Source organism: Taudactylus pleione, unplaced genomic scaffold, assembly GCF_031769625.1.
Source record: "Taudactylus pleione unplaced genomic scaffold, aTauple2 ptg000018l, whole genome shotgun sequence".
Classification (NCBI taxonomy): Eukaryota; Metazoa; Chordata; class Amphibia; order Anura; family Myobatrachidae; genus Taudactylus; species Taudactylus pleione.
In genome coordinates this window covers 18,723,327-18,736,436 of record NW_028284420.1, presented here as the reverse complement: position 1 = coordinate 18,736,436, position 13,110 = coordinate 18,723,327, and the positions used below count along the sequence as shown (strand labels likewise).

At 41.6% G+C, this 13,110-nt stretch overlaps 1 protein-coding gene across 1 annotated transcript in view; it reads left to right on the top strand.

Annotated features, from left to right (window-relative positions):
• Positions 1-13,110, top strand: part of TCFL5 (transcription factor like 5) — a 36,183-nt gene extending 23,073 nt beyond the window's left edge. Inside the window, exons 5-6 of the mRNA XM_088482949.1 lie at positions 838-979; positions 12,906-13,110. Coding sequence (XP_088339075.1) covers positions 838-979; positions 12,906-13,013 — 250 coding nt within the window. The 3' untranslated portion in view covers positions 13,014-13,110. The remainder of the gene's footprint in view (positions 1-837; positions 980-12,905) is intronic.

The following is a 13,110-nucleotide window of genomic DNA, read 5'->3' as shown; positions in this document are numbered from 1 at the left end:
TAAATTGCACACTCCGAACACAGTTATATATGTATGCATATATATATAATCTCAAGATCTATTTTGCAAGAAAATCCAACTAAAATATCAAGCACTGATCAAGCAGCTTATCTTGACTCATGAAGTTGCAGTTTATATGTCAATCCAGTAGATGGTGCACAAGTATAAATACTATATATCAAATATACATCTCAATATTAGATGCCAGTACTGTCTTTGTAAAATTAGTTCTGCTGAGCAGTAGCAGACATCCACGTGAGCGAAGCTGCGGGCAAATGCTAGTTAGCTATAAAAAGCTATAAAAAATGTATTCGTATCATAGATGGAAAATTTAATCAATATTAATGTTAAAACTTACCTTACACTAATATGGGTTGGGTATTATATGTTGACAATCATAATGTCAAAATTCATAATGTAGACAGTGGTAAAATGTCGACATATGGTCCCTGGTGGTCCAGTATGACTTACCTGCTCTAGGCAGCTGCAGTAATAAGTATTTTTCTGCTGTCCTTAATCTCTACCCATTCTCCGTCCCTCTAGTGCCTAATCCTAACCCCCTCCCGCAGCCTAACCCTAATGTTGACATTCTTACAATTTCGACATTTCACATGTTGACATTGTGAGCATGTCGACACACTGAATGGGGACATTTCGACAGTGTTATTGTTGACCTTTTGACTACATCCCATAAATATTATCAGTATTGTACAGTTGCTCCACCACTAACCATCATTTAACTATGTGTTGTGAATGTAGATACTCCACATCTGCTCAGTGAAAATGATCGCAAAATAATTGATAGACTATTACTAATCTGTTATTTCCTTATCACAGGCGAAGAATAAGGATTTGCTGTGATGAATTAAACCTTTTAGTTCCTTTTTGTAATGTGGAGACTGATAAAGCCACAACATTGCAATGGACAACTGCGTTTCTAAAGTACATTCAGGAGAGAGATGGAGATTCTCTGAAAAAGGTAACTATTTATTTTTACCACACAAGGTATGGGCCGTTGAACCACAACTTTCAATGCTGGTTTAGTGTGATAACCTATTTTTTTTTTAGGGTATGCAGTCACTGTTCATGAGGTCAACATTCACAATGTTGACAGCAGAAGGTCGACATTCATGATGTCTATATGAATAACATGTCAACATCTGCAAAATGTCTACATTGTCATAATTTGACATTTACATGATCTTATGGTTAGGGTTACTGTTCAGGTTAGGGACAGAATGGCAGGAAAAACAGTGGGTCGACATTCTTACAATGTTGAGATAACATCAGACCATGATCAGTCAATGGGGTCAATCCTATTAGGTGCGAGTCATCGCAGAAGTGGCCGCACTTTATGGCAGCCTGGATTTGCCTAATATTGCTCGCAGCCCCATAGGGCTCAGAGCAAAACTATGCGAATCCAGGCTCTGGTCGGGTAGTGAAGGGTGCGAGATGCGATGCCGTTGCCGTCGTTTAAACGCCGTTGCAACGGCACATCGCACCTAATAGGATTGACCCCAATGAATATCGACATGGTGAATGTGTAACAGGTATACTGAACCATGTTTAGGAGCATATTATATTGCACATAGTAGACATACGGTTTGGGGGACACTGCTACTTTGGGTACAGAGGCAGGGCACTGGATTACAGGCACTTAACAGTTAAAGTAACTGAAACTGAAGCTCCTCCCCTTCTATACCCTTCCATCTCCAACAGTGCCTTAAGGGGTCCATTGTACGCAGATGCTGCAACATTTTACACAGCCTCTTGGATTTGCAAAGCCATTGGTGACTGCTACATTTGCACATTATCTAACGATGTATGCATACTAAGACACAGTTGCAACGGGATTAGTGTACAAATCTGAATCAGGCCCTTAGTTCTGCTGGGTTGGGTATGAAATACTGGCAGTTGGGATGCCTACTGTCAAAATGCTGACAGCGGTATCCCGACAGCTGTTGGGTAAGTATACTAACCCTCCTTTCTTGCACCCTAACCTTCCCCGTTAGTGCCTAAACCTAACCGTCCTCCCTTAGTGCCTAAGGGTGGTGCCTAACCATAACCTACCCCCCCTCCCAAGCCTAACCCTTACCCTGCTGTGGTACTTAAACCTAACCCTCCCCCCTGCGGCTAACAGCTAAGACGCCGGGGTGTACCTTCGATCGGGATGGCGGCTGTCGAGATTCCGGCGTTGGGGATTTAGATAGGCGTCGGGATGTCGGCGCCTATCTTTAGTCCCGGGTTGGGCTTCCGACGGCCGGCATCCCATCCACCGGCATACTCAATACATTCCAGTTCTGCTAGCTTTTGTGTTTCTTTCTGTTTTTCTGCACTGTGGCCCTCATTCAGAGCCGTTCGCTACTTGCGTTCGTTCGTTCAAAAACAAGGGGTGGCTATGCAAATGATCCGTTCGCACATTGCAGTCTGTTCACACCTCTAAGTCTGAACGAGCGAGCAAAACATACGCTCTTTTATTTCTTAAAAACGCCCCCTGGCCGCTCACACCATACGTCATGTCCGCTATTTATTAGATTAATCGAGTACATCGAACAGGATATGAACTGCTCGCTATTCTTGTGGTTGTTTTTTTCAACCGCTATTTTGCGAGCAGTTCTGAGTGAAAAAAAACCAAGTGACGTGGTCATTGACGCTGCTATATTAATTATGCACACCCATAAAACGCCCGTTTTGACCTCTAAGCACGCCTGCGAACGGATCTCCACTCGCCGTTTTCAAGCACCTTCCCCTGTTACCACCCACATACGCCTCATTCTGTCACTCAAAATAGCAGGCACTCGCTATATTGCGTACAAATTTTTTTCGGCCGCACTGACTGGTTCGCGCATGCGTACTAAAAACCGTACGCATGCGCAGATGTGCGAACATCGCTCGGAACGAGCGTACTGCCGCTAGCGAGTGGCTCTGAATGAGGGCCTGTATCTCCTTGTTAGGGTGTATAGGGTGAGATATATCTATACAGGGGCATATTAACGCCCTAGGGGGCCCATGTGCAGCGGACCTCCTCATCTGAGAACCTATCCCAGCCCGTTGTACCAACAAACGGATCCCTCCTCCTCCGCTGCAACATCATCCCAGTGATTCGGAAAGATGGAGCATGTGCACAAGAGAGCAAAGGCTCTGACACAGTGCCAGAGACTTTGCTTTCACTGCACAGTGCCGTCTTCCCGAAGATGTCACTGGGAAAATGGCGCCATCGGGGTGGAGGGACCGGCTTGCCGAAACAAGGTTAGTATACTCTGGGTGCAGGATATACCCTTCCTGTACCAATTATATATATGCCTATGTATGTATATAATATTTGTATATGGTTTGTTTTTTTATTACATATTGTGCTCTCTCTCTCCTTTAATGTATAGACCGTGCCCTGTTTCTGTGCTGTTTTTTTTTTCTGAAATTGTGTAGTATGCCTGAAATAGGAGTCAATTCTAATGCAAAGCTAAGGAAGTCTGTGATTTTCCACTTTCCCATATGCAGTGTGAAATTACCGTAATAGGCACATGTCTGGAGGTGACCTGGCTGAGAACGCTTGGTCTGCATGAGCTCAGCAATGTCAACGCTACATCAGAGCTTATCCAGGAGGTGGCATGTCAGTTTGAAGTCTCTAGCATCATTTCTCTTCCTTCTGGCTGAGGAAGTTAGCACGTCCTCAGTTACCCCAATGGGTTAAACATTTTGAAATGGACCTCTCTATGGTGTCTTTCTCCTTAGACAAGTTATTGAGTTCATGGCAGCCTCTCCCCCCATAAAGCAACAGACTTATTCTGGGTTTACTTGCTGAGGGAATTGGATTCAGTAGGCTATCCTATGCAGGATGGGAGGTTCAGACTTGAAGACCAGTCTGGTTAGGAATATTTTCCTGCCAGCCATGGTGAAAAAGAGCCAATTCAACTGGTCCTTCAGACTCTTGATGTGCAGGAGGTTGAAGCCCCTATGGTGTTTGACTCGTTCTCCTTGTTTAATCGTGCATAAAATAATTATTGTTCCTTCATTATTCTTAAGGCTGGGGTGGCCTGGCTTTCTGAAGAAAAAAAGGTTCAGATGTTCCTCAGGTTTAGTCTATCCCTTGCTCTAAAGGACACAGCCAGACGGGAGGTTCCCCCCATGGGTGGATTACCTGCATAGCCTAATGCATTACCTCAGTAATTTCCACCACTAATGCTGTGACCTTTTATGAAGGACAGGTAGTGTATGGTCATTCTCAGAGCTATTTTTGCGGTTGCAAGAGCGTCTCTAACTTTGATCTGTCACTCATCACAGCTCCAACCCACGTTCTAGACTCGGCACTGTCACTGGGGTGGTGGCAATACAACACGTTTACCGGGCTGGTCGCAGTAGTCGAATGGGTGTACAAGGCTATTAAACCTTGCTCTGATGCAGTAGTGGTTTGTTACTACAGTTACAAGAAACCCTGTCATTTAAATACACAATTCAGTCTCTCCAGGTTCACTGCCCCAGTTCCAGGAGCAAAAATGCACGCAGCAGAGTCTACTGGCATTCGCCCGTCTGCGACTTTATGCAAATGGCGCAACAAACTTCTTCCCTTGTGCACATCCATTCGGCTGAATGTACAAGAAATGAAATGCCCACTTTTAGCGTTCGTGCACACTGTAATACCGGTTGATGCATCCTTATATGCCACCATCGGTCGCAGCATCAAAATTTGCACCAGCCCTATGGCAGGTGCAGTTTCTCCATCTGACCATTGCCTCCTGTGCCCATCCTGTGTGTCTGGGAATGCAGCCACTTGTATTGACATGTCCATGACACTTCCATAATACACCCACTGAACAAGCCATCTTTGCATGCACTACTAGCCACCTTTCAGTCACCCCCCAGGAACGCCCATCACATTTCCGCAACTTTGTGTGGTGTGCAACAGCATCTTAGTGTGGATATTAAATAGGGATCAATTCGGTCAGTAATAGGTGCCATGAACTAGAGGACATTCTCTCTCCCGAACAAGCAGCCTGCACCTATCAGTCAGATATGTGAAGGCTGCTTGTGTGGTCTACCTGTAAAAAAGGTTTACAGTTTGTAGAAAAACAAGACGTAGGGTCCCCCCCCCCCCCCCACAAAATAAAAAAAACGCATAACTAGCCCCAGTCTGCTCAGCCAGTCCTGGTTCCTAAAAATACGGTGAACAAAACATGTAGGGTTCCCCCATAATGTAGGAACCAGCACCTGGCTGAAAGGCCAGTGCTGGTTTTAAACATGGAGGTGAAATAAAATGCGCAGGGGTCCCCCTATATTTAAAACCAGCACCGGACCCAAACCGACCGGGATGTAATGCCACAGCCACGAGACCCTATCACCAGGTCTCCAGGGCCAAAGCATTAAATACCCCAAGCCGGGGATCTCAGAGGGGGGGGGGGGGGTTGAAGCCTGGGACTCTTCCTTGCACCCCTGAAGTGGTGGGTACGGGGGTAATAATGGGGCAAATAGTTCAAAACTATTGTATTTTACAGTAGAACTACAGGTGCCAGCATTCCTGCCTTTTGGCACTTGAGGAACTACGAGTGCCAGCAGGCGGCCGGCACCCGTACCCCCACTGTAAAATAGATAGTACTGTCGCCTCCCCTTTTTGGTCCCAAGCTCCTCCCCTTCACGTTTTTTTTCTTTGCTGGCCACATTGATTTTTATAATCAATATATGTTTAAGTACACCCCCCCACACCCCGCGGTGACCGTAATACGCACTTCCTTGCTCTCCTCTCCACCTCAAATACAACACATGGGCACAGTATCAGGGACTTGGTGAACACCAAGGTAGGTAAGGAAAACTGTTACTTACCCCATGAGGTGTACAGATCCTGCTGGTTCTGGTCCCGGTGCTTGTATAGATGGTGAGAAAGGTTTGGTGATGAATGTGTGGCAAGGTGGTGCTGCAGTGTCATAAATGGAATATAATCCAACTGTATTCTAATAAGCTTTTATTGCTGCAATGCACTGAACACTATGACTCAAAAGAGTCTGAGTATTTAAAACAACATCCTATTTCAGGATATAGATAGTCTAAATAAAGTTCCAAATAAGAATGTGATTTAAAAATTGTGTTCTAAAAAGAACATACAAAGCAGCGCTCCTACCTAATCTTACAATTTCTTGGTGTTGTTATAGATATTAGTGGGGTGTATATATTCAATTATATATGTATATAGTGTTCTCACACTCTAATATACCACCACACAAATCAGAATAGATATAGTAATCCCTGCTATTGATGTTAGTTTAACATATTTTATCCTGATTGTGAGTATATCTCAAATGCTTGAAAGAGTCTTGTCCATCTGATAGTGTCCCATATACCCTTTCATAGGGTTATAATGGAGACATTCAAATCACATCTATGATATCAATCAAGGCTGCGGTTTTAATACAATATCCCTGCTAAAGTTCTTATGGAAGTATTTGCATTATTAATAAAGTCATTCACATATTAATGATTTTGTGATGTTCTTCCTAAGTAACCCTTATAGCAGGTATACTCAGTGTAATGATATCTTTTCAATATCCTTCTATTATAAACTCTCAGGGTATCAGGTATTTAATAACCTCGTCAGGTCTATCATTATACACCTGGGTATTACATAGTATTCCTACTCAAGTTCTATGGAAGTATTCATATTCTTAATAAAGTCATTCATATATTAACCAATTCGTGGTATTCTTCCTAGGAAATTCTTATAGTTTTATTAACTATGAAACTAGCTTATAGTGAAAGGAATATTCTCTCCAGATATCAGATCTATTATTATATACTTGAGTATAATTCAGTATTTCCGCAGTGATTCTTTAGAAACGCTCATATCATTAAAGTCACTGAGGTGTTACATATGTTACTGACACCTAAAATATATTTTTTGGATCAGCCCAATATCACCATAAATATAATCAAATAATATGATGTTTTTATTTAATGCAGTAGCCCTCTGTTATTGTATATATTCATTAGGATTTGTCCAAGTGCTTCTGGGAGAAATATGCAGATCGTTTAATTATGCAGTATTACATACAAGCTGCGCCCCCATCAGATGTTATAGAGGTTACAGCCATTGCATGATCATATAGAGTATAGCTCTCCGCTTGGAGTAGGGCTAATTTTCAACAAGCATGAGGGATCTATCCAAGTTCAAGGTCTGGATAGTGCAATTAGCAATATCTGCATATTTCTCCCAGAAGCACTTGGACAAATCCTAATGAATATATACAATAACAGAGGGCTACTGCATTAAATAAAAACATCATATTATTTGATTATATTTATGGTGATATTAGGCTGATCCAAAAGATATATTTTAGGTGTCAGTAACATATGTAACACCTCAGTGACTTTAATGATATGAGCGTTTCTAAAGAATCACTGCGGAAATACTGAATTATACTCGGGTGTATAATAATAGTTCTGATATCTGTAGAAAAAACACCTTTCACTACAAGCTAGTTTCATAGTTAATAAAACAGTTCGGACATCTGATGAGGATACTAAATATCTGATTGAATAATATATTCCTTTCAGAATTACACTAGCAATATCTATATGAGCCAATAATAGAGGGATACTGAATTACCCCATATATGACATTGGATATACCTGTTATAAGAATTTCCTAGGAAGAATACCACGAATTGGTTAATATATGAATGACTTTATTAAGAATATGAATACTTCCATAGAACTTGAGTAGGAATACTATGTAATACCCAGGTGTATAACGATAGACCTGACGAGGTTATTAAATACCTGATACCCTGAGAGTTTATAATAGAAGGATATTGAAAAGATATCATTACACTGAGTATACCTGCTATAAGGGTTACTTAGGAAGAACATCACAAAATCATTAATATGTGAATGACTTTATTAATAATGCAAATACTTCCATAAGAACTTTAGCAGGGATATTGTATTAAAACCGCAGCCTTGATTGATGTCATAGATGTGATTTGAATGTTTCCATTATAACCCTATGAAAGGGTATATGGGACACTATCAGATGGACAAGACTCTTTCAAGCATTTGAGATATACTCACAATCAGGATAAAATATGTTAAACTAACATCAATAGCAGGGATTACTATTTCTATTCTGATTTGTGTGGTGGTGTATTAGAGTGTGAGAACACTATATACATATATAATTGAATATATACACCCCACTAATATCTATAACACCACCAAGCAATTGTAAGATTAGGTAGGAGCGCTGCTTTGTATGTTCTTTTTAGAACACAATTTTTAAATCACATTCTTATTTCTTTTCACATTATCTATCTGTATTTTATAATTATTTTCGCTATTTGGTCTTGATAAGATATTAGAACCTTATTATTATTATTTACCAATAAAAGTTAAGTTTTAAGTTATATACTAGCTTAGTGCACCATCCTAAGACATTTCCCTTTTCTCTCCTCTTTTCTTGTTGTAATTTCAATATCATGTCTATGGTAGCACCCCCTTGACTTCATTATTATTTTAAGGGGTTATTATTGTCTCCAAACTTGGGAGACGTACATATCCTGTGCGACTAGTAAATCTATATAGAATACAGTTGGATTATATTCCATTTATGACACCGCAGCACCACCTTGCCACACATTCATCACCAAACCTTTCTCACCATCTATACACGCACCAGGACCAGAACTAGCAGGATCTGTACACCGCATGGGGTAAGTAACAGTTTTCCTTACCTACCTGCAACATAGTGTTCACCAAGTCCCTGATACTGTGCCCATGTGTTGTATTTGAGGTGGAGAGGAGAGCAAGGAGCTGCGTATTACGGTCAAGTAACGCCATAAAGAACACCCATCCTACAGACAATACGGGGTTAACCCATTAAGACTATTAAAACCCTTGGGACCATTAACATGATTCTTTACATACAAGAAACTTATGCGATTGTGGACATTGGACATTTAAGAACACCCAACCTACAGATTCAAAGTCGGGACGTCTTTTGCCCATTTGGAACATTAGGAACATATAGGGTTTTCATAAATATATGGTCACATCCCTTAGTCAGCACACACTAAGATTGCCCCAAAGCACACCACTACTATCTCTACTCATTGTATTAATTAGAGGTTGGGATACCTCTACAAGTGGAGCAGCTAGGGACGACCTTTAGATAAGACCAAGAGAGCTGGATACCCATACCCTTATAATAGTTTTATATGTAGCGGCCGCTCATTGGCTGGGACCCACGTGTAATCAGCCAATGTCTCTTCAGTCTGTAGTGTGGTCTTTGTTGGGACAGAGGCAATGTTTATTCTTCAATACAGGCATTTACTCGGGAGAATAGTGACTTATTAGCGCAATGCCCTTTGCCCAGTTCCTTTCGCAGCCTTTCATTCTCAGATCTTGACTCAGTGATCCGGAGCTAAGCCTCGATTGGACAGGATAATTCTTGGCTTATTCATTTTAGCAACCTGTTGTTGGAGCGGTGGCTCCTCTCACCCAGCATGATCAGGGATAACTCTTCTCTGTTTCCAACTGGATGATTGTTTTGATGGAGTAATTTCTTCCCATTCAGTACATGCTGGGCTAGCCGGTGGTCATGACGGCCCTGACTCAGACTCCATGGGTCTTGTAAGGCAAACCCTTCTGGATTCAATCCAAGAAATATCTCAGTAGTGGTTTATATTGGTCAAAAGGGCTGACCCCGTAGTCACAAGACTGATGGAAGCCACTCAAGTGATCTTCTTGGCAGGGAAAATTTTTCCTGGTGATCTTGGCAGTATTCCCTGGGGTGCAGAACAAAAGGAACACCAAAACTGCCATTGCGTCTAGTGATTTTCAGTAGGATATCGACACGCTGGCACACATCAGTCATTAGCCTCAGGGCTTCTGAGCTAGATGCAAGGTGGCCCAGTGTAAAAACAGAGAACTTCAGGAGCCATGGTTGGACAAGGTTATGCCAGCTGGTCTGTCATCTGGGTTACCTATTCCCATGATTTCCTTATTCCTGTGAGTGATGGGTCCAGGTGGTTTTCATCACACCACACTGGCCCTGCTGGGTTTGGTATATGTGGACCTCCCGGTCATGTTGTCAAAGCCATCTTGGTGTCTTTCTCATAGTTCAACCTTCTGCACCCAGCCCATTTTCATTAAATTGGTGTAAGTCATTTAGCTTTAGTGGAATACTCAAGGGCCAGATCATAACAGCTTAAGGGTCTCTCTGGTTTGTTCTTCTGAACTATGCGTAAGGCCCATTAGCCAACTTCTGCACAATCTTGTTTTTAGTGGGATTGCTGGGGAGTTTTGCTTCCCAGTTCAGCCTCCCGCGTCCCCTTCTTGCTGGCCTGAGTCGGTGGTTCAGAACTTTATCTCTAGTGTAGTTCTTATCCAGCCACTTTCTGTCCTAACTAAATTTGATCTTGGAGGCTCCGTTTGGGCTGCTGTAGTCAGCAGTTCTGCACTTCCTTACCTGGACAACAGTTGTGTCCAGTTTCCTTTTGGATCCGGAAATGGTTCTGCTGGACTTTTGGCAGGCTGGTTCTCCTAGATTAACACTTCCTCTCCATCTTCTTGACGTTCCATGCTGATTGCACTTAAAACCATGTTCTGTACTGCTGACCTTTTTGTTCAATATGTTACTCACTGTCAGTTGGCTACCCTTAGGACGGTCAGTGAAAAGCAAGATTTCCGTCATGATTTGGCTATCATATTTGCCCATGGCCAGGTTAGTCCTTGAATTCCATTTTGTTGGTGTTTCTTGGGCAGCTCGATTTGGCGTCTCAACTGTGCAGGGCAGCAGCCTGGTCTTCTATGCACTGTTTTAAGAATTTTTACAGTTTCAATATCTGTGTTTTGGGAAATGCAAGTTTTGGAGTTGAGTGTTGCTCACAGCATAAGCAGTGCGCTCCAACCCTTCTTAGACATGCTTTTGGTAAGTCCCAGAGTAGCAGTGTCCCCCAGATTGGATGTTAGACAAGAGAGGATTTTTCTACTCATTGTAATATCTATTTCTCATAATACATCTGGGGAAAACAATGTTTGTTCCCATCTGTTGTGCTTCACTTGTACCTGTTGTGTTTGTCAGTTTTCATTGGGTGTTATCTCCATAAGGGCTTTAATAAAAACAAAGCAAAAAAAACAACAGGCTGTGTTGGAGGTGGGTGAGTATAGAGCGGGAGGAGCTTCAGTCTTAATTAGTTTGTTAATTTAACTATTAAATGCCTGCACTCCATTGCCCAGCCTTAATATTAGAGTAGCAGTGTCCCCTAGATGAATTGTCGAGAAATAGATTTTTACAAAACTCCTCTAAACTCTGTATACATTTCCCCCATCAATTTTGCTATGGAGTCTTTTTATTGAAAATTAAACTTACACAATACAATATAAATATAAAAGAAAGCTTGTAGATGTTATAAAGCAATGTGTATTTGGAAAAGATGTTATGTAAATAATCAGTAAATATATTTTCGTCATATTAACACTTGTTTTCCATTTGACAGTAATAGCTAGGTACTCTGGCAGATGCATCTTGTGTTGTCTTCTTGGGGGTAAGACACATATCTAGATGTAATCAAAAGGACCAGATTGTAAAGATTTTCTCATCAATTTCAGATATATATCTGCAGTTGTACATTGTTAGTGCCCAAGTGAATAAATAGAAAAGAACAATCTTCTCAGAGACTAGGCTAAGCAGTATCTCTGATCCAAAGAGAAAGGTAATAATATAGCAAGGAGAGATTACCCAGTCACTTCCATCCCCTGTAAATGACAGATGGCATGGTGCTGGGGAAGACCTGGTGACACATCTCCATGTGCTACGTGTGCAGTTGCTATATTAGTAGCGTAGCGACTAGCTACAGGAGAAGGGAAGGTGTAGTGTGAAGGAAGGAGTTTACTTCCTTCACCCCTGTACCTCCTCCATCATCACACCTTTCATATAGACACTGCAGGTTGGAGAGGGATATAATGATACTGCTATGGTAAGGGATGTAGTATATAGAATCACTGCACCAGTTTTGGTTGTGAAACTTCTAGTCTGACCGCAACTCCTAATTGCTTTTAATCATTTTTATACAATTTTAGCAAAATAATTTCAGAAGATCCAAACATTGAGGGCCTAGAGTAAACAATATTGCGTGCAAGAGAGTCAAATGTAAGGTATCTCAACACAGTCAGTGCACTAAGATTGGAAAGTTAGATCATAAAATATAACAACAAAGCTATATTTTATGATCTAACATTCTGAACTTAAACACTAAACTAAACTTGAGGTTCCTTACTTTTATATCATCTTTTGCACAAAATATGGGAAGGTTAGTGGGGGGAGGACTGCACTGGGTGACACCGTCCGAGGGGGTGACACTAAAATGATGGAAGCCTGGTGCAGGTGCTGCACGGTAACATTACAGTGCAGCTCCCAGTCACGGAGGTGCCACCAGTGTGGGGAGAGTCTATGGGAGCTGGCTAGCATCCCCGGGAATGCTGGGCACAATCCCAGAGTGATGAAAAAGGGGGCATGCAGTGAGGCCATACCCAGGAGGCAACTTCCCTTTTTCGTGTGGGGTTCATTTACCGAAATGGGAAATTACACAGTCGACGGTATGTGGCAGCTAAAGTAGAGCTAATTTGGCAGCATTCAGGTTTGGAACACCCTTACAGCTGGGGAGGTGGCAGATGTATGAACATAGTAGTTAATCCAGTAAAAGAACACAAGTATAGATAGGAGGAAGGTAAACATGGCATAGAAAGGATACAGAATGATTTTAGAAATGAGGGTCAAAAGGAAGGATCAAGTAATGTCCTATAATGAATCATTCATGTGCCACCACATCAAACTAATATAAATATTCTAACCTATATATTATTTAATGTGCTCTAGAATTCATTTTTACAAATATTAATATGCACCTTGTTCTATCTTGTAGGAGTTTGAAAATGTTTTCTGTGGAAAAACAGGAAGGAGATTAAAAGTTGCTAGAGCAGGCCACGCTCAGGAGACCAGTCAGAACAGCTCACTGCAGGATGTCAAGTAACCCCATTGCAGTATACAAATACTCTAATACTAGAGTAACATGCAAGAAGAGCTGAGGACAGTGAATAAAATAACTTGTAGTAAACATGTAAAATAGT